The 20,000-nt window shown below is 40.8% G+C and overlaps 2 protein-coding genes across 13 annotated transcripts in view; one reads left to right on the forward strand and one right to left on the reverse strand.

Moving 5' to 3' along the window:
• LOC135090293 (transmembrane protein 222-like) overlaps positions 1 to 7,290 on the forward strand; it is a 69,079-nt gene extending 61,789 nt beyond the window's left edge. For all 4 annotated transcript variants that reach the window (XM_063986945.1, XM_063986948.1, XM_063986946.1 and 1 more), the window contains exons 2-6: positions 460 to 590; positions 1,131 to 1,341; positions 1,564 to 1,694; positions 1,860 to 1,981; positions 5,430 to 7,290. In XM_063986945.1, coding sequence (XP_063843015.1) covers positions 460 to 590; positions 1,131 to 1,341; positions 1,564 to 1,694; positions 1,860 to 1,938 — 552 coding nt within the window. In that variant the 3' untranslated portion in view covers positions 1,939 to 1,981; positions 5,430 to 7,290. The remainder of the gene's footprint in view (positions 1 to 459; positions 591 to 1,130; positions 1,342 to 1,563; positions 1,695 to 1,859; positions 1,982 to 5,429) is intronic.
• Positions 4,645 to 20,000, reverse strand: part of LOC135090291 (high affinity copper uptake protein 1-like) — a 32,759-nt gene continuing 17,403 nt past the window's right edge. For 5 of the 9 annotated variants that reach the window (XM_063986938.1, XM_063986935.1, XM_063986937.1 and 2 more), the window contains exons 2-7: positions 13,216 to 13,456; positions 12,299 to 12,423; positions 10,745 to 10,878; positions 9,630 to 9,719; positions 8,486 to 8,515; positions 4,645 to 5,654 (exon numbers count right to left, since the gene is read on the reverse strand). In XM_063986938.1, the coding sequence (XP_063843008.1) occupies positions 5,453 to 5,654; positions 8,486 to 8,515; positions 9,630 to 9,719; positions 10,745 to 10,878; positions 12,299 to 12,423; positions 13,216 to 13,426 (792 nt within the window). In that variant the 5' untranslated portion in view covers positions 13,427 to 13,456 and the 3' untranslated portion in view covers positions 4,645 to 5,452. Of the gene's footprint in view, positions 5,655 to 8,485; positions 8,516 to 9,629; positions 9,720 to 10,744; positions 10,879 to 12,298; positions 12,424 to 13,215; positions 13,457 to 15,807; positions 15,932 to 20,000 lie in introns of those variants that run through there. The other 4 variants (XM_063986943.1, XM_063986942.1, XM_063986941.1 and 1 more) reach the window with 2 other exon arrangements.

Consider the following 20,000-nt stretch of genomic DNA (forward strand, 5'->3'; position numbering starts at 1 on the left):
TCTTTGAGGAGCTGGGGGTGGGCGGTTTCAGGTGGGGAATGCAAAGGTGAATGAAATTTGGCCTTTGAGAAAAGTCTGTGGGAAATGTCTTTTTTTTTCTCTTTTTTTTTTGGGGGTGGTGGAATTTTGGGGGGCTGTGGGAGCAAATATGACTAAAATATGGACTCCCAAACCAAACGTAACTTAACGTGGGGGCTGCACTCCTGTTGACCCCACTCAGCCTAACCTAACATGGAACTATGCCCCCCTTCAACAGCCCCCTAACCTAACAGAGGGGGGGGGAAGGTCTGCAGGTGCTACAACCCCCTTAACTTACACACCAATATTCTCACTATTACAGCATTGCAAGGGCTGCCACCACATCCAGACACTGATCATTCAGCCAACACCAACACTTGACTAACTTACTGCTGTTGCCTCACTCTTGCACCACCACAATGCTTGCCTTTCTCCCCACAGCGGTGCCAATGTGTGGGCCCAATGTCTGAGTCAGCCAGTTCCCCAGAGAGCCCCGTAATTATTGGCAAGATGGACCACCGTCATCACCGGTACCCCTGCTGCATTGTGTGGACGCCACTGCCGCTCCTTACGTGAGTATCTACTGTCTGCTCTTTTTTTGTCTTTCATGTTTATTCTCACATTTATTACCGTTATTAATTTCTAAAGTGGTTACACAGTGGGTAAGATCTGAGTCACTTGCTGCTGAGAGGATGGTGGTGTTGGTGGGAATAATGTCACACACACTCACCTGCTGCAACTCCCTGCATGCTTATTGCTTCTGTATTTCCTCCTGCCTGTGACCTGAACTGTTTCAAGAGGGAAGTTTCAAGACACTCAAATTTGCATATTCCTTTTGACTTTTTTGGGGGACTGGCATCTTCAGTAGACCTTATTTTCAGCCATTATTATTACTGGTTTGCCCTGCTTGCATAAAAAAGAAAAAAGAAAAAATGGCTACATAAACAGCTCATTCTAAAGCCCATTGGTGGTTCCTGCTGTTAATTGGATGTAAGACTAGCACCATCAATAAAACTTTTTTTCAGCCTCTTTTATAACCTTTAACTAGAACCCATAAAAAAAAAAAAAAGGCAAAAAGCTACAACAAAACCAACACTTTCTTAACCCCATAGGTGGTTCCTGCCGTTCATCGGACACATGGGCATCGCGTACACTTCAGGAGTGATTAGGGACTTTGCAGGCCCTTACTTTGTATCGGAGGACAACATGGCATTCGGCTGGCCCACCAAGTACTGGATGCTGGATCCTTACCGGGCACATGGGGGGCCTGCAGCATTTGACAATAGCATCCAGCTCGCCTCACAGGAGTACCAGGGCAGAATGGTGAGGTTAAGTGTTGTGTTAAGATGAGTTGGTAGAGTTGGTGTATGGATAGATATATTTCGTATTGCTGGTGTATAGATAGATATTTGACAGAGCCGGTATATAGATAGACAGATAGATCATTTGGTAGGGCTTGCATATAGAAAGACATAATTTGACAAGGCTTGGTTATCACATTGTCTATCACACTTTGCACAGTCATGACCTGCCTTCGCTTTGCAGCACAATCTGTTCTGCGACAACTGCCACTCACACGTCGCCATGGCTCTCAATCTGATGCACTACGACGGCAGCTCTCACTGGAACATGGTTAAGTTGTGCTTCCTTATGCTTATTCATGGGAAATACGTCAGGTGAGTCGATCATTTCCCTCTAAGTATAAAGCATTTTTTGTTGGTGGATGGTCGAGGCAGCAAAAATGATGGTTGCAAAATTATGGTTGCTCAGTGTCACTCCCAAAGCAATAATTATATAGCATCTCCCAGTCTGAAGTTCTAACATTCACAATTTGTTCACAGTTTCATGGGGTTCATTAAAACTTGGTTGCCATTCTTGTTCATTGCTGGAGGAATTGTGGCGCTGGTTCTGCTGGTGTGAAGCAAGAGGTACCCACTGCAAGGCCACAGCAAGGTGAAGTTAGGTCAGTACAGTTTTATGTATCTGCCTTTTACTTTATTTCCTGCATGAGTTGTGTGTTTTTGATTCACTGCCTTGACTTTGACTGCTACTGGTACATGTGATTTTATTTTCAGCAACCCTAGGCATTTTTACTCACGAATTAAACTACAGTTTCTAATACACATCACTGGATATTCAATGACACCTTTTGTTGCGAGTAGTCTTTCGTAATCCTTGTCTAAACTCGTACAAGCTGACAAAATCAAGCTGAGATAATAAGCTGTAGCAGTCTAAGGATTAATGCTAATTTTGTATCATCATTTCATTGTTCCTTCCTCCATTTTACCTTCCCTTTATTCATTTAACAGTGTATCATCATTTCACCGGATGATTCAGATTTATAGTGCTTGGTATGGTAATGTGTCAGGTATGGTAGTGTTTAAGTGTTAGCCATGGTGGAAGTGTCAGATATAGGGTTGAAATATTAGTAATGGCACTGTCAGCTGTGGTAGAGTGCATAGAGGTAGTTATCTTCTTAATAAGTGAATGTCAGCTATGGTAGGGTACAGAATATGGTGACTGTTTTCCTAATAAAATATATTGGCCATGGTAGTGTTAGAATGTGAAAATATGGTAGTGTATCTTCTCTATAAGTTAATGTGATATGTGGCAGTTTTCTCTCTCTCTCTCTCTCTCTCTCTCTCTCTCTCTCTCTCTCTCTCTCTCTCTCTCTCTCTCTCTCTCTCTCTCTCTCTCTCTCTCTCTCTCTCTCTCTCTCTCTCCCCACAAACTCCCAAACTTTGCAAGCTACACTATAAATGGTAAATAAAAACACAAGACAGTCATACACAAGAAAATATTCTTTTCTCACATATATTTCTGTTACATGATGCTGCTGCTGTTGCTACTTTGGTTTTCCTATGTACAGTTGGGTGTGTATATAATTTATTCATATATATATAAACAGTTTAGTTACATTATGATCATAGATAAAAAGTTACTCGATTATTCTGTTTGACATGAGGGCATTGTGACAGAGTGGAGATGGGTAATGAAGGGAATACTGGTTAAGGAGTGAGTATTTTATTTCAACAGTAGCTTCTTCTGAGGAACTTAAGAGGAACATTCAAGTACTCATTCCTCAGCCTAAGTTCCCTTCAGTACCTCCCTCCGATCTGCCTGTCATGTATTCTTAAGGGAAACATTTCACATCCACAAGTGAGACTCCATCACAGTAACTGTCTTAAGTACTGGTGTTGCATCATTGGGGTTGCATGTTCAATCTAAAGCACTTGTGTGGTGTAGAGAAGAAGGAGCACTGCTGCATGTTCCACTTTTTTTGTGCATCATAAGTGAATCAGATTTGCAACAAGTGATACAGGTGAATTGCAGTTTATGAATGTGCTGTTCCTTAAAAACATTCATGGGTACTAGTTTTGTTTTCTCTTTCAAGCATTCTCCTATTTTAGATCACTTTCTCAGGACAGTGGACAATACTTTTTTTTAAACTTAACTTCAGAAATTATTGACCTGAATGTTCATAAATTCATTCACCCGTTTCTTCTTACTGCAAGTTCTCTGTGACCAGAACTCATTGTGAGCAAAGATAGCATTGAAAAAATATTGAATTATAGTGCATACCTGAATATTTATGTTCTAGAGAAAGGGGTGTTGTAGGATAAGCCACGAGATTGGTGTGTACATATAGGTAGAGAAAGGATGCCAGATTTGAAGGTCCTGAGATATACAAAACACACACAATCCAGTCTCATAATTGATGGTTTTTTTTTCTAGAATTTTTGTAAGAGCAAGACTCCATTTCTTAACTAGAGCACAAGTGGGCCAGAAGGCTTCTTGCATCTTCCTTTATTTTCTTATGTTTGTATGTTGTCTTAGGTTATCTTATCCTATTTTATCATGTTATTTTCTTATGTTTGTATGTATTTGTTTAGCACACCAATGCACATCTTACTTCTCTGCATGCTCATTTCCTGCACATACATCTCCCTGCTTCCGCACAATTATCAGGTGAAAGATATATATCAATCCACACCAATGTTTATTTCGAGATAAAAATAAATGTAAACTTTGCATCTTGTGGGCTTTGTGGAGTGGTGACGAGGTGTGTGTTTGCTCACTGTCCTGGTGTGGCTTTATGGTCCCTCCACTTTTCTTCCTTGCTCCATTGCCTCTTCTTTCTCTCAAGATCATATGGAGCTAAGATATTCAGACACTTACTTACACTTCTCTTTCACCCCAACTCCACTCCAAAATGTCTTCTTCCTTGCTCTTTCAGAAAGCTAAAATATTCAGAGATTTGCCAACATTTCTTCTCTTTCCTCCTTACCATTTTTGATTGAGTTAATTTTGTTGTCATTAACTTACTACCATTGCTTCTCATTACTTGCCCCTTCCTTCTCTGTCGCTTGATGGATGATGGATGTTGGCTTGGTGTGCGGATAGGTAGATGCATGTTGTGACTGAATACGGTTGTGGTGTGTGCATTTGTATGATGGATGGTTAGGCATACTGTGGGTCTGTGAGCTGTAGTGAGATGAAAGAGAGGGAGAGAGAGAGAAGGGGCAGGGGAGCAGATTTTTATAGGAATCTGTGTCTTTTGTTAGGTGTGCTATGTTCCAAAAACAGATGTGCTCAACAAACAAGGAATGTAAATAAAATGTTTAGTGGCAATCAATCAGAACTGTTATTTACAACAATATTCACATGGAAAATCATTGCAGCAGTGCTCCATCTTGCAACCAGTGAAATACAGGGAAGTGAGAGACTGACTGGGATGTTTGAGAGTTCAGTTAGCCACGATTTACCTCAGATATTTCATTATTCACTAAAATTAAAAAGCATTAAGTATTTAAGGAATAATTATTTGATGGAGATAATCAGTGACTTGGGTTTGTAAAGGTGTGATGTCTCTGTAGGAAGATAAAATAGTCATTCTCAATATCTAAAACTCTGGTCAGTTGCATCGGTCAGCTAAAGTGTTCCCAGTCGTCAGTCTTTCCCCGCTGGCAATGAAGCACCAAAGGCTTGTACATTTAGCAGTCCCCTCCATCACCCACACACCATCCACCCCAAACACTAACACTGCATTGCTAAGTCAACCTAAGTCGTCCTGTATGCACACCACATTCTTTCCATCAGTCGTGTTTTATATTTGTTAAAAAAATAAAACATTTAAAAAGATGAACAGGAGTGATCAGTAATTACAACGTTCTTGATCATCTTGTTCATTCTATATATATATGTATATATATGTATGTATAGGTGTATATAATATAAAAAAAAAAAATGGATCAAAAATCAATGATATGGAGTGAATGCATGTACCTCCAGGTTCAGTAAACGTACAAACTGTGGTTTATTTCCTTGTTACCACAGCGTTTCTCACAAACACAGCCGTCTATATAAAAAACAACAATAATAACCACTGATTCACAACTCTCTCTTCACAGACTGACAGACACACACGCGGGGACTAGTGGCAGTGCTCGGTTATGTCAACCACCACAGACTTGCGCCACCCAAAGAGGAAGTAGCCAAGGCCCGCTCCGAGCACCGTTGCTATGCACAGCCACACGTTGTAGGTCATGAAGATCAGCATGAGGAAGTAACTCACTATCATCTGGACCATGTGTAGCAGAGTCTGGACCCCGTGCTCCACACTCAGCATGTTCATCCTGTAGGGAGAGCATAGCAGTGAGTCTCTCTGGGCAAGCTGTGTAATCTCTTTCCTTCAGTCCCAGGCAAATCTATGATAAAAACTTGGCCTCATATGCCAACTATTGTCAGTTCAAATGATGTTACATGTTCATCCTACAAGGGGAATGTAACTGAGTCTCAGTGGTCAAGCTGTGTTGCCTCTCCTTCAGTCCCTTGCAAGTCAAGTGGCACGTGTCTGATAAGAACTTGGCCTCATATGCAGACTGTTGTGAGTTCAAATGACTTTTACAAGTATATGATATTTTTAAAAAGAAATGCAACTAGTCCTTCCCCATACATACATGTCGGGTAACTGATAATGCCAGTAAAGATAAGATTATATAAGTGTAAATAAGACACAGGAAAGCCGAGTGCAATACCTCAAGGCATCACAGCACACATTATAAGTGAAAGATACATAAGATCGAGTGCTATATGAGCTACTGAAGACATCACAGCACTATGGAAGCTGGGACAAGTGGTGTACTAGTGCTGTAGGTGGCAGGCAATGCTGTGCTGTTGAAAGACACAGGCATTGCAGGAGAGAGGAAAGAGGAATCACAGCTGGAGAATATTATTGGAATGTCACACATCATATTTATGGGAGAACATCAAGGCACGTGCAGAAGAGAAGGATGGAGAATCATTGGTGGAAAATATGGCTGTAATGTTAAGCCTTGTGATATTTATGGATCGACATTGACACGTGCAGGGAATTAAACATAAAAAGCAGTAGAAACTCATAAAAAAAAAAAAAGACAAGGAAATAAACATGATGAAAACCATAAATGAGTGTGATGAGATGGAATAGTTTGCTTCATTTAGTGTTGTAACATAGGTAGTGTCTCAAACAGCGTGATTGCAACTGTTACAGACCTCATCACTGACTGCTGCCTTGTGATTTTTTATTTCTGTGATTATTTTTAGCATAGATTACTTATTTTTATTTTAAAGTCTTGTTTTTGACACTGAAAACTTTTGATCAGGGTTTGAGTTGGCAGGGAGGGAAAACATGTGAATTTCAGTGTATTTCCCTGTACATTAACTTACTAATGTGAGGATAAGCTTCTTAGACAATGAAAGAATTTGCTTGACAATTGACAGGGAAAAGAAAGCATATGACAGTTAATAGGGTTGTTAAGTTGTGATTGTATTCTATAGGACTGTTAACAGGAGCAAGAAAATATTTAGGTAAGCAATTTTATTTTCTGCTTGATGAGTAGGAATGTGAAGAAATTTGTGTGCGATTCTTACTTTTGTTTTCACCGAGTTATTTTGGGAGGGGCTGTGGAGAGTGGCTGTGGGTCTGTGAGGTGAGGAGAGAGAGAGAGAGAGAGAGAGAGAGAGAGAGAGAGAGAGAGAGAGAGAGAGAGAGAGAGAGAGAGAGAGAGAGAGAGGAGAGAGAGAGAGAGAGAGAGAGAGAGAGAGAGAGAGAGAGAGAGAGAGAGAGAGAGAGAGAGAGAAAGGGGGGGAATAGAGGAGAGACTGAGGTAGGGGAAAAAGAATGTAATGGAACACATGCATTTATTCTTCCCCTCCACTGCTGAGTGTAGGCAAGACAGTACTTCCAATCAGAGGATGGCGGCATATCAATAATACATTATACTCCCAGTCTTTCCATCTTTCCTTTTCCTACTCAGGGCACGACCTTGGTAATTCTGGTACTCCGCTGATGCTGTCTATCCAGTGCTGCATACAACTCAAATACTGCTCTTTAACTTGTACTTTTAGCACTCTTGAGGTGAATTCTAATACACAGCTTTATTTTCTTGCCTCTGTGCATTGTTTTCTCTGACAGATCTCGGCTAACTGTGACTCTCTGATGTTTCTCGTCGTCTAATACTATCAGCACCTCATTCTTTATTGTGTACCTATTGTGTCGATTTCCTCTACTTGCTGTATATACTTTGCATTTGCTTTTACTGAATGGATGGCAAACACAATTCAAATTAATGCAAATTTAGCATAGACAGACAAAATCCACATATCCAACAATGAATGAGACATCAAAAGGATCAGAGCAAGAAATATCTAGGAGTCACACTTAGCTCAGATCTTCACAAAACAATGCATAGAGGCAAGAAATAAAGCTGTGAATTAGGATTCATCTTCAGGAGTATTAAAAGGAGTCGTAAAGTGATATTTAAGTAATATTCAACACTGGTCAGGCCTCATCTGGACTATGCTGTAAGGAAGTTGAATTTAAAGGGAAGGAATTGGTTTTGAAATAATTGTAGACTGGTAGATCACTGTAACAGGTGCCAGATTATCAATTTCTGTAAATATAAAATCAATTTGATACTAAATCTAAAAGATGTGAATATGGTGACCAATCAGAAAGTGAGCAACAGCCAGACAGTGTTGCTATATTTGCATGTCCTCAGATGGAGTGGATGCATTATGGAAGTGATACAAAGATGAAAAATTAGATGGTTTGGCCACATAGTAAGAAGAGAAGACCAGGAATCAATTAAAAGAGCTTGAACAAAACCGGTTGAAAGATCAAGGGAAAGAGAATGTGAGATAGAGGGATGGAATTGTAGTAGAAATGCAAAGGATGGGAGTCACAGAGGAAGATGCAAGGGACAGAAGCAACTGGAGGAGACTCGTACATTCTGCCAACCCTCACTCTAGAGAAACAGTGAAAGGAGAAGAGATGGCAAAATGACAGGCAGAGTGAGAGAACATAACTGAGAGGACCTGAGTGGAGGACCTGGTTAAGGGAACACAACCAGGGAACAGCCAGCAGAAACATGCACCACCACCAGAACAGCAACCTGGGCATGCTGTACAAATGGTCAGTACTCACGTGGGGGGCATAATGATCTGCTCCATATATCTACAGCAGCAGCGGCAGCAGAATAAGGACGAAACACATTATTACATGAACATACACACCCACACACACACACAATCATTATCTACTTTTGTTCTTAATGGGTATTCTCTCTGTCCTGTGTACCTAATAAGGTGTTGTGACATGACAAGTGCAATTCAATTTTTTCCTGTTTCTTGTCTGTAAAAAGTAACTAAATAGAAATCAACAGCTTAAGATGGTATTCAATCTCTTCCTCTGTCATGTATAAAAAGAAATCTAACTCAGATATATAGTTTGACCCCCAATTTTTTGCCTAAATATTTGGCCTTCAGAACTCAACCTGTACATGAGGAAATAGAGTAAACAGGAATCAACAGCTTACTAATACAAAGCCCAACAATTATTCACGCTCCCAAGAAGGAATCATATCACATCTCTGGGGCCTCCAATACAGAATGATGACAGAGACAAGACATAACCCAACAAACAATGAGCAGAGACAAGACCCAACCTAACCCAACACAGGAGGAGATACAGAATTAAACAGTTATTCCACACAGGGACAGTCTATCACCTCTTCTATTGGCAATCTTAATGCTACTAATCACTCACTTCCCACACACATATTGACCAACCTCCCTCGCCTCCCCATCCACTCAACAGACCCATATTCCAAGCAGCTAATTGAATAAGCACAAGTAAAAATAATCTATCTTTCTATATACAAGGTTGGTAATCCAAGAGTGGCCCAAACAAGGCACCACACACACACACACACACACACACACACACACACACACACACACACACACACACACACACACACACACACACACACACACACACTCTCTTAGCCCCATTATTCACTTTCTAAACACAACATGACAAGTGTTTTCTATCATTCAGTACAGCTAAATCTCATGTAGCAAGTGAATAAACAAATGTGAATAGATAATCAAATCCATCCATAACAAAGTTGCAAATCTTTCCCACACATATCTACACTTTAAAATATCAATGTTCTCAATAAAACTCCCACTTGTGTAGCATCACCTTCCCACACACTGAAACTTTAAAATAGCTTTGTTCCCCCATAAAAGTCTCAGCAAGTTGGATAAATAAACAGAAAACGTACTGTGAGGGTTTGTCCTGCTCGGTGACGTTGCCTTTCTCCACCTTAGCACAGTACTGCATGGCCGCCAGGGACTTCCGGAAGAGGTGCTCTCTGCGGAAAGCTTTGTGTCAGTAAAGATCTGAGTCAAGAAATGCAATCCTCAATTCACTGTGTTGCTGAGAACTACCTAAAATGTGAGTGAAGTGCGTTTTGAATGAAATAACAACCAGTGAAACCGAATGGAATGTGAAGATTTATGTTATGGAATAGTGGATGTTATGGTGCCAAAGACTTGTTTGTTATGCTTGTGTCAGTACATTCTAGGCTACAATACGACTGATATGTGTTATGAATCTGGAATAACAGCCTGTCAAACTTGAGTCAAGTGTGAAAACATGTTACAAGTTAATTGACATTATAAAGCCAGACTTATTTGCTATGCTTGTCTCAGTACACTTACTTCACCACCAAATACTTTGCATTCACAACTGTGTGCATCAGTTCTGAACATTATGCATGCACGTACATTGTGGACGGGTGAAACAGTATACAGTACAGTGCTAATACACTGAATTTTGCACTGCTGACACTGATGTGTCTCAGTATTACAACATTTACAGGGAATGCCACACACTGATGAGTGACGCGCATTCTGTACCTTGGCTCTTCTCTCTCTATGGGTTTGACAACAGTTTTTTGATGCTTTGAACCTTCACGACTCGGTGATTTGTTATTCCTAAAAAGATTATACACTTAGCATCAATTCATGACATTCATCAACTTACACAAACACTAATTATAAATGTGGCAAGGAGTGAGGTTGTGCAAAAGGAGAAGGTAAAGTAAAGTATATAATTAACTTTAGAGAACATAAGAACATAACCAGGGAAACTGCAAGAAGCCATCAGGCTTGTATGTGGCAGTTCCTGTATGAGACATGCCTACCTAGTATTTCCACCCATCATCCCAAGACACAAATTTGTCTAATCTCTTAAAACTCCCTAAAATGACTGATTGAGCTCATTTCATTCATCTACCACTCCATTTCAGAACCAATTCCTTCCTGCCTCTTTAAAACTTGCACATGATCTGTATAAATTCTGTACTGTGACCCACGCTGCCCCAGCCCCACTCACCTCCAGTACTTGAGTCCCTCGTACATCATGGCCAGGATGAAGATGCCCACCATGGAGCCAATGAGGCCACCAATATTACTGATCTTCCACCAGTCAAACAGAATGGTCTCATTATACCCAAAGTGGAAGCTCATCTGTAAAAGTTGCCTGGGTGTTACTGGTGTTTCCCTCCATGATTAAAGAAGATGGAAAATAAACAGGCCTGTCTCTTATCACAAGAAAGTTAAGTATAAGCTGCATAACTATCAGTCAGTTTAAGTACAATACAAATAGGTCAGACATTGTAATGGCTCAGTTCTCATTGGACTCAGGAAGGTTCAAGGACCAAGAACGTACTGCGTAAACAAACAAAACATAATTATCACCGCCTATCAGCCTCACGAGATATGGCCTCATTTTTTTTAATGCACTGTTCTCTCTACGTTAAAAAGATGCAGAGATAAGATCGTAAGAGCATAAGAATATAAGGGAAGCTGCAAGAAGCCATTGGGCCTACACGTGGCAGTCCCTGTACAAAACATACCTACCTATTTCCACCTATTATCCCAATCTATAAATTTGTCTAATCTTTTAAAGCTCCTTCATGACTCAGCACTAACAAACTGACTACTGTTATTATTCTTGATATTGTCAGTATTTTCCTATTGATAATTCAGAATTCCTAAGCAGCCACCTCTGGAAAACCCAACATCCTTCACTAGAGGCTGTTGGGAGCTTTAAAGATGACACATAGAAACCTTTGAGATTATGACCAGTGATAAGACAGCCCAGAAGGTTCACATAAAAAAAAAAGTAAAAACATCTTATGAAGTACACTCTTCTAATTGTAGTTTCTTTCCTTCACATAGTCCATCACCCAATGATAGGATAAATGGGGTTACACTGATAATGATAAGGGATAAGAGGCACAGGGAGGTCAGCATAATAATAATAATAAAACCTGGGATGTGGCAAGGAGTCACTATATTATATACCAGTAAAGCTATATTCTCTTAAGGTTGTCAGTGAGATTTGAACACTTCTACTATATCTCCACCTTCCTTCCTCTCTTAACTTGATCCTTCTTCCTCTGAATTCTGACCTCCCTTCCCTCTTCCTTCCTCTTAAATGAAACTACTTCCTTACTTAAGTGAAATCTTCTTACTCTAACTTCATCTTTCTCTTTAAACTCAAATATTCTTTCTCAATTCCATCTTTTCCTCTTAACTCCATCTTTATTTCTTTATTCCTCTTAATTCTCACCTCTTTCTCTCCTAATTCTGATTTCCTTCCTCTTACCTCTCAACCTTCCTACTCCTCTTAACTACAACCTTCCAACCTCTTTTTTCCATCTAAACAAAACCTCCTCTTTTTCCCCTAATTCTAACTTTCTTCCTCTTCTTTCCCCTTGATTCCAAACCTCTTATTCTTTCTCTCTCTCTTAACTCCTCCCTCCTTTCTCTCATTTATTACAAAAAAGAACAGACACAAAACTCAATGAGGCAGTGAGACATCCTTCCCATACACACACACACACACACACACACACACACACACACACACACACACACTTACACTCATTCCCATGTCCATGTCCATATCCATGTCCATGTCCCTGTGTCCGTGGCCGTGTCCATGGCTCACAGGTGCAGAGCTCGCCTGCCCATGGCCCATGTTCGCGTGGTTCATGTCCCCGTGACCTGGCAAAGGCAAGCGTATTTTAGAATGTGTGTCTTTTTATAGAATTTTAATGGAATGGGACTCATTGCAGTATCATTATCAAGTGTTGGTGTTGGTGGAGGAGATGTGTTAGAAGTGTAAAGGATGTGAGTCACTGAGGAAGATGCAAGGGATAGAAACAACTGAAGACTTGTACATAGCGACAACCTCTCACTCTACAGAAATGGTGAAAAGAGGAGAACTACAAAGGTTGAAAGTCACAGGAAGATGCAAGGGTACCAGAAACAATTGAAGGAGATGTATATATAGTGCTAACCCCTCACTCCAGGGAAATGGCTGAAGGAGTAGTAGTGTTGATGATGGATAAAACTGAAATAACATTAGCATTTTCATCTGAGGGCTAAGTTACATTTAGATTCATCCAGTTAATTAATTTCACTACTGATCCCTTCAATGTGTAGAATCTGCTTTGAAAAATCATCATGTTTTGCTGGAAAATAAAGTGTTAGTAAATCAGAAGGCTTATGTTATTTCCATTATCCCCTTGATGCATTCTGGTTAACTCTGAAACTCCCTGCCTGCTTCTGTATCCCCTCCTTCCTATGACTTGAACTCTATCACGAGGGAGGTTGCAAAACACCTATTGCCAAATTCTGGACGACCCTTTTGCCTTCTCTTTTGGAACTGGCACACTCTGTGGACCTCTTCTCATTCCTTTTGTTGCCCTTGGCCACTGCCCTCTTACATTAAAAAAAAAATAAATAAATAAATAAAATAAGAAAAATATTAAAAAACATCCCTCGCACACCTACCCGCGTGGTCAATGGCCGCCTCCGTGGTCTGCATTGCCTCCATTATCGCCCTCATCGTTGTGTTCACCACCGCTATGGCCATGTTGTGTCCTGAGTGGTCCCCGTGGTCCATGCCGGAGTGGTCCATGCTGCCGTGGTCCATGTTGCTGTGGTCCATGCTGCCGTGGTCCATGTTGCCGTGGTTCATATGGTCATGGCCCGCGTGATCCATATTTATTCGTTGATAGCAGCACTGGATTTACTGCAAGGAGGAAGGGAGAAACGTGAGAGACGATAAGGGAAGCTGCAGGAAGCCATCAGACCTACAGTGTTCGCTAATATGTGAGAACGTAAGAACAGGAGAATAAGGGAAGCTGCAAGAAGTCATCAGACCAAGTGTTAGTCAATGAAGTATTCTTAAACGGTACATACACTCATGGAGGAAGGTAAGAGCGTGAGAACTTAAGGAAAGATGTATGAAGTCACCAAGCCTTAAGTGTTTATCAATGGCCCGTATCATTCAACAATTCATAATCTCACCGGTATTGTTTTCAAAGGCCACAGAGGCTATCAGTTAGGTTTTCAATGTTTTCTACTCGTTAATAATGCAGTATTCTTGATAAACTACTCCTACAATCATAAAAACACCCTTCAAACCATAGCTACTCCCAATAGTGTATGCTAAAACTGCCCAAGTAAGACCCCGAAAGGTTTCAAAGCATGAGAGACGTTTTGAATGTCCCTGAACGAATGAGGCAAACACGCCGCCTCATCCCGATACCTCCCACTTCCCAAGGCCGCGCCACCACCACGCATCCACGCATCCCTTCCCAGCATGCACCACCTTCCTCTCTGGAGTGGAATTCCTGTTGTAAAAGGCGGAACAAATACGACTGTTTTCAATGAGTACATAAGAGTATTGAATAAAGGAAGCTGCAAGAATTCCTAGTGAGTATTGGAGGAATAAATCCAAGATGTGCAGTTTTCATTGATTAGCTACATAACATTAAATAAAGGAAGCTGCAATAATTTTAAATGTAAATGTATAGGAGGAAAAAATACCGGTTATGTGTTGTTTTCAATGAGTATACAGTAAGATGAAGGTTGATGCAAGAAGCCATCAAATCTACATGTGGCCAGTCCTTGTATGAAAGAAAGCCTTCGTATTTCTATTTTCACCAATCATCTTCATCCATAAAACTGTCTAGTCTTCTTTTAAAAGCTTCCTAATGATTCAGCACTAACGCCCTGATTACTGAGTGTATTCCATTCATCTACCATTTCACCTGCGAGTCAACCACTTCCTAATAACATAAGTACTCGTAAATAAGTAAATAAATCATACAAGCATCATCAGTGAGAAACAATGCCAAAAGTTTCAGCGTTTCTTCTACTTTTAACAGGCTCTACTGGAAGTCACTCAGAATTTTCAAGAGTCTTCATGGTTCCAGTAATGTTATAGTTGTGAGTCTGCGGCGTCAACTAGGAACAGCACTCAGGAGAACCAGGCTTATAACCTGTGGCCTTTGAAAAAATCGAGTGCTGACGGGGAACTAATGCAGACGGTGTGATAGTGACTGTGCATCGTCAGCTGGGGAAAACCGAAAGCAAATTATCAAGCCAATGGTATTGCAAGTCACAAGGCAAGGCAGCGGACTCGGTGCTGGCGGGGGAAACAAAAAAAAATCTTATGAAATCAGAGGAGAAAGCGTCAGGGAGTGGAAGAAGAACTAAAAATAAAAAAAAGTACAAGTAACCGAGCTATCAATTCAACAAGCGTACGAAAGTTAAGACAACAATTCATTACAAACTCCAAACTAAATAAATATATAAATAAATAAAATAAAATAAAATAAAATAAAACAGTAAAGAGTCAGGAAGGCAGAAAAGAACAAAGAATATAAAAAATAAATACAAACAATCGAGCTATCAATTCAACAAGCGTGCGAAAGCGGCCTCAATTAAAAGCATCCAAGGCAGCAACAGCAAACAGTAGCGGACACACGACCTGGGGGAGATGACTCGTTAGGGGAGGGGCTGGAGGGAAGGGAGGAGGTGCCGTTCGTTCCTAGGTCATGTGATGGTCCCGTCCTTCCCACCACTGGCTTACGTAACCAAGGGGGACAACACACACACACACACACACACACACACACACACACACACACACACACACACACACACACACACACACAGACCGCCGCTTCCCGTCAGGATGTCATATGTCAGCGTATGGTTGTTTTCCGTGTGCGTGTGTGTGTGTGTGTGTGTGTGTGTGTGTGTGTGTGTGTGTGTGTGTGTGTGTGTGTGTGAATGTGTGTTTGTGTGTGTACAGTGGCTACCCTTTCCCTCCCCCTACCCACTCACAAGGACACGAGAGATCAGGAAAGGGAAGATGTCTGGAAGATGTCTGAATAGCATAACAAAACAGCATCACCTCTAACATAGACACGTCCGGAAGTCAAATGCATAGAGACAGAGGCAAGGAAGGTACTGAAGGATAAAAACTGGACAAATAAACAGGTAGATTGAATTACGGAAGAGTAACTAAGACCTACACACATAGCACATTCTCCCACCACTACCACCACCACCACCACCACCAGCACTCACCAAGGTCCGAGCAGTACCGCGCCAAGTTAAGCACTGCCTGAGCCACACACTACACCACTACCTGAGAGACTGAGAGGCAGGTAAGCAGACAGGTGAGCAGGCTACGTGCCGTCTCACCTGCGCTTCCTGGAGAGAGAGAGAGAGAGAGAGAGAGAGAGAGAGAGAGAGAGAGAGAGAGAGAGAGAGAGAGAGAGAGAGAGAGAGAGAGAGAGAGAGAGAGAGAGAGAGAGAGAGAGAGAGAGAGAGAGAGAGAGAGAGAGAGAGAGAGAGAGAGAGAGAGAGAGAGAGAGAGAGAGAGACGAAAGACGAGAAGAAACGTAATCTAGAGAAAAGACGAACAAATATTAGGAGGAGGAGGAGGAGGAGGAGGAGGAGGAGGAGGAGGAGGAGGAGGAGGAGGAGGAGGAGGAGGAGGAGGAGGAGGAGGAGGCAGGTAAGACAGGTAAGGCAGTAAGAAGAGAATCTACCTGGACAAGACTTGAGTTTTCCTTTACCTGTATTTTAAAACCCTTTGATGACTTGTCAGGTTAATTTTCAAAGGCTACAGAGATGATTAGTTGGGTTCCCATATGTGTGTGTGTGTGTGTGTGTGTGTTTCCTATTAAGTTTCCAATGCTAAACTCTCACTAGAATCATGAAAAATCCCTTTGATTAGTTTTTCATCAGGCTACTTACAAAGGGCACACGGATGATTATTACGGTTTTCGAGCGTATTTTTTTTCCCGGTAAGTGCAGAATCTAAGCTAAACTCTCACTGGAATCATGAAAACATCCTGGATTTAATGTTTTCAAAGACCACAGAGATGATTAGGCGGGGTCTCAAGCGTGTGTTTTGGCTATTAAGCGCAAAATCTATACCAAACTTTAACTAGAAACACGAAAACGCCCTTGAAAACCACACTAACGTCCAATACAGCCTCTTAAAAGTACCACAGATAAGATACCGAAGTGTTGGGGATAGTTACCTAAATGTTCCTTCGCTACCAAAAATTTTAATGTAAGTAGAACGAAGATTTGTGAGAAGAGCGAACGTCTGAAGTGAAAAATTCCGTTTCTATCTCAACTGGAAAGGCAGGACATGCGAAATTTTCCTACTTGTGAAGCTCTCTCTCTCTCTCTCTCTCTCTCTCTCTCTCTCTCTCTCTCTCTCTCTCTCTCTCTCTCTCTCTCTCTCTCTCTCTCTCGGGCCATCGCCACACACACACACATCTAGTCTTCCCCACCCACGCAAGGCCACATACACAAAACAAGCACCCCCCCCCCCCCCAGGCACACACGCCCCGTCCAACCCCTCAGTGTTATGATAGTCGCCCAGTGCACCGGGAACACCCAAGCACATCTCCTCCCTCAACTCTCTCACTGCTACATAAATTCTTCCCTTCAATACCTAGAGTTTGTTGGTGATTTCTCTGTTAGGTTTTCGTAAATATTTTTGTAGATTAAGATAAAATGAATCTTAATAGACCTTTTTTTTTTTTGTGTGTGTGTTAAGTTTTCATGAATGTTTGTGTAACGTAAGGAAAGATAGAATGAACTTGTTTTCTTTCTTTTTTTTCTCTCTCTTGTGTCTCCGGGCGAATATTATTTTTAGTGTGCTATGAAGGTTAACGAAAGACAGTTATTAATAATAGTGGTAATATACGTTAATTAACTGGCTTTGATTTTGCATTTACTTCCATTCACTTTTCCTTTTGCACTGAGAGTAATAATTAATCTCTTAAGAAATCACGAGTGTTTTTTTTTATTCAGTTTCTCCTTTTTTTATCGCTGTTCGTTCACTTTTAAGTCATACAGTCAAAGTTACAGCCAATTCATACATATGTCAGGGATTTTTCTTCTTTTTCTTAGTTTTTCTTTCAATTCTTGGTCTACTTAACGTGCAAATTCACTTGACTGGCTCCAATGTGACGCCACTATAATGATATTTCACTTTCATTCTACTTAACTTTTTCTCCATCTTTTTTTTTTTTATTCCAACTTTAAGACTATGAAGTTATGTAGGTCTCTCTCTCTCTCTCTCTCTCTCTCTCTCTCTCTCTCTCTCTCTCTCTCTCTCTCTCTCTCTCTCTCTCTCTACACACGGACTACTCTCCACACAGTCCACCTCAATCCAAGGTCTTTGTAATCATCAACGTAATATTTTCAGTCACGTCTTCTCACCACCACCACCACCACCACCACCACCACCACCTTCCCCTCTTCCTCTTCCTTCTATCCTCACTTTCATATCCTCCGCCAATTCTCTTAAGAAAGATCAGAATAGAGTCTCGTAAATTAAGTAACATCTCTTTAAAATCTTTTCTTATTTCCTTTCTCCTCTTCCTCCTTCGCCTTCTTAATCTCCAGCATCATAATCACTACCATCTTCCTCCTCCTCCTCCTCCTCCTCCTCCTCCTCCTCCTGCTCTCCTCAGTAGCCAAGTTTAACAAAGCATCCTTCTCACTTCACCCTCCTTCCATTATTGTAGGCAAGATCAGAATTGGGAATCCCGTAAATCACGTTAACATTTTTCTAAAGTCCCAAACATTTCTTTAATTACTTTTATCCTCTCCTCCTCCTCCTCCTCTCAAACCATTACTTAAGTTAAACAATGCATTCTATTTAAGTCATTTTACTGTAACACAATGAACTTCTTATCTATAATTCGTAAGCTTTTTCTACACTGAATTATGTAACGTTTTATTAATTTATTCTTTCCTTCGTCTTCTTTCTCCGTACTAGACTCGAGGCTCCAGCGGTCAACAAACAGGGAAGGAACAGAATGATTATGTATATCTCGTTTCCCGGAGTTTATTTTTCTAAGTATTCTCAATAGTGGATTACTTTCTCCTCGTTAGCCTTAAACACCCCGGGGTCAGTAGTTAGTGGGGAAAAAAGAGGTGGTGTTCTAATACCCGCGACTGTTGATTTCTGAGAGAATAAGTTGATGAAAGTAATTGTTTGTATTTTTGTAATTTATTTGGAGTTCAATTTTACAAGTAGTATAAGTATTACTATCAGAATCACCGTATTTATCAATATTCCCACGTTTATTTTAGTAAGCATTATCATCTGTATTCTCTGATCTGTGTTTATCTATGAAAATATTCTGGGTCGTGAGAAAAAAAAAAAACTAATTTCTATCTTACTAACATTGCCGAGTCTATTACTAAAAGCATGCTAGGAATCAGAAGATGATAATTAGTATCTTTCTTATCTTTCCACGTTTAGATCGGAGCATCCTGGGAGAAGTATGAGAAGGTATTTTGCATTTTCTATAGTTCTGAAGTTTATTACAGAAAAATTACTGATAAATAGAAGATAATTTGTACTTTTCTAATCTATCATAATCTATACCCTTCTAATCATTTATAATTTGTACTTTTCTGACGTATTATAATTTGCACCTTTCTGATCTTTCAAGTTAAAATCCAAAACCATTCTGAAAAAGAACAAAGAACAAAAACACACCACTATTTATCCTAATCTCCCCAAGTCTATTTCTGGAAGCATTGGGGAAGTGGTCGCATAACACCACGCATCACTCAGGCAGCGTACACCACAAATACCAACCACACCGGCCTGACCTTTGCTTTCCCTCACACGTCAGACTACCGCCACCTCTCGCACTATTGATCCCTAAACAACTACTGACGAGTTCTGTTTCTAAAGGCCACGTGAACGACAAATCAAGAGCTAAGAGAGGTTTTTCTTATCACTAATGCAGAATTCACGTAAAAGTATCGCTAGAATCACAGAAACTCAAATGAATATAAATGCTCTTTTAGTTCTAAGAGACGTCATGTGCTTGCAACTACTGAGGTTGTCTTCCTGTGGGTGTGAGAGTAACAGTAAACTCATTTTCTGACCGTTGACTGTCACGAGTTGAGTCCGTGCGAGCATTTCAGTACAGGAGGAGGAGGAGGAGGAGGAGGTGTATGATGAAGAAAAGCACGCAATACATTATACAATTCTACTTCTCAGGCTGTTGCTATTTCCGCTTCCTCGCGATGACTGGCGCTTCGTGTGTGTGTGTGTGTGTGTGTGTGTGTGTGTGTGTGTGTGTGTGTGTGTGTGTGTATACAGGAACTGCTACTACAGGAGGGTCAAAGACTACGTCCGCTATTAGTACACACACACACACACACACTCTCTCTCTCTCTCTCTCTCTCTCTCTCTCTCTCTCTCTCTCTCTCTCTCTCTCTCTCTCTCT

Source organism: Scylla paramamosain, chromosome 34 (assembly GCF_035594125.1).
Source record: "Scylla paramamosain isolate STU-SP2022 chromosome 34, ASM3559412v1, whole genome shotgun sequence".
NCBI lineage: Eukaryota > Metazoa > Arthropoda > Malacostraca > Decapoda > Portunidae > Scylla > Scylla paramamosain.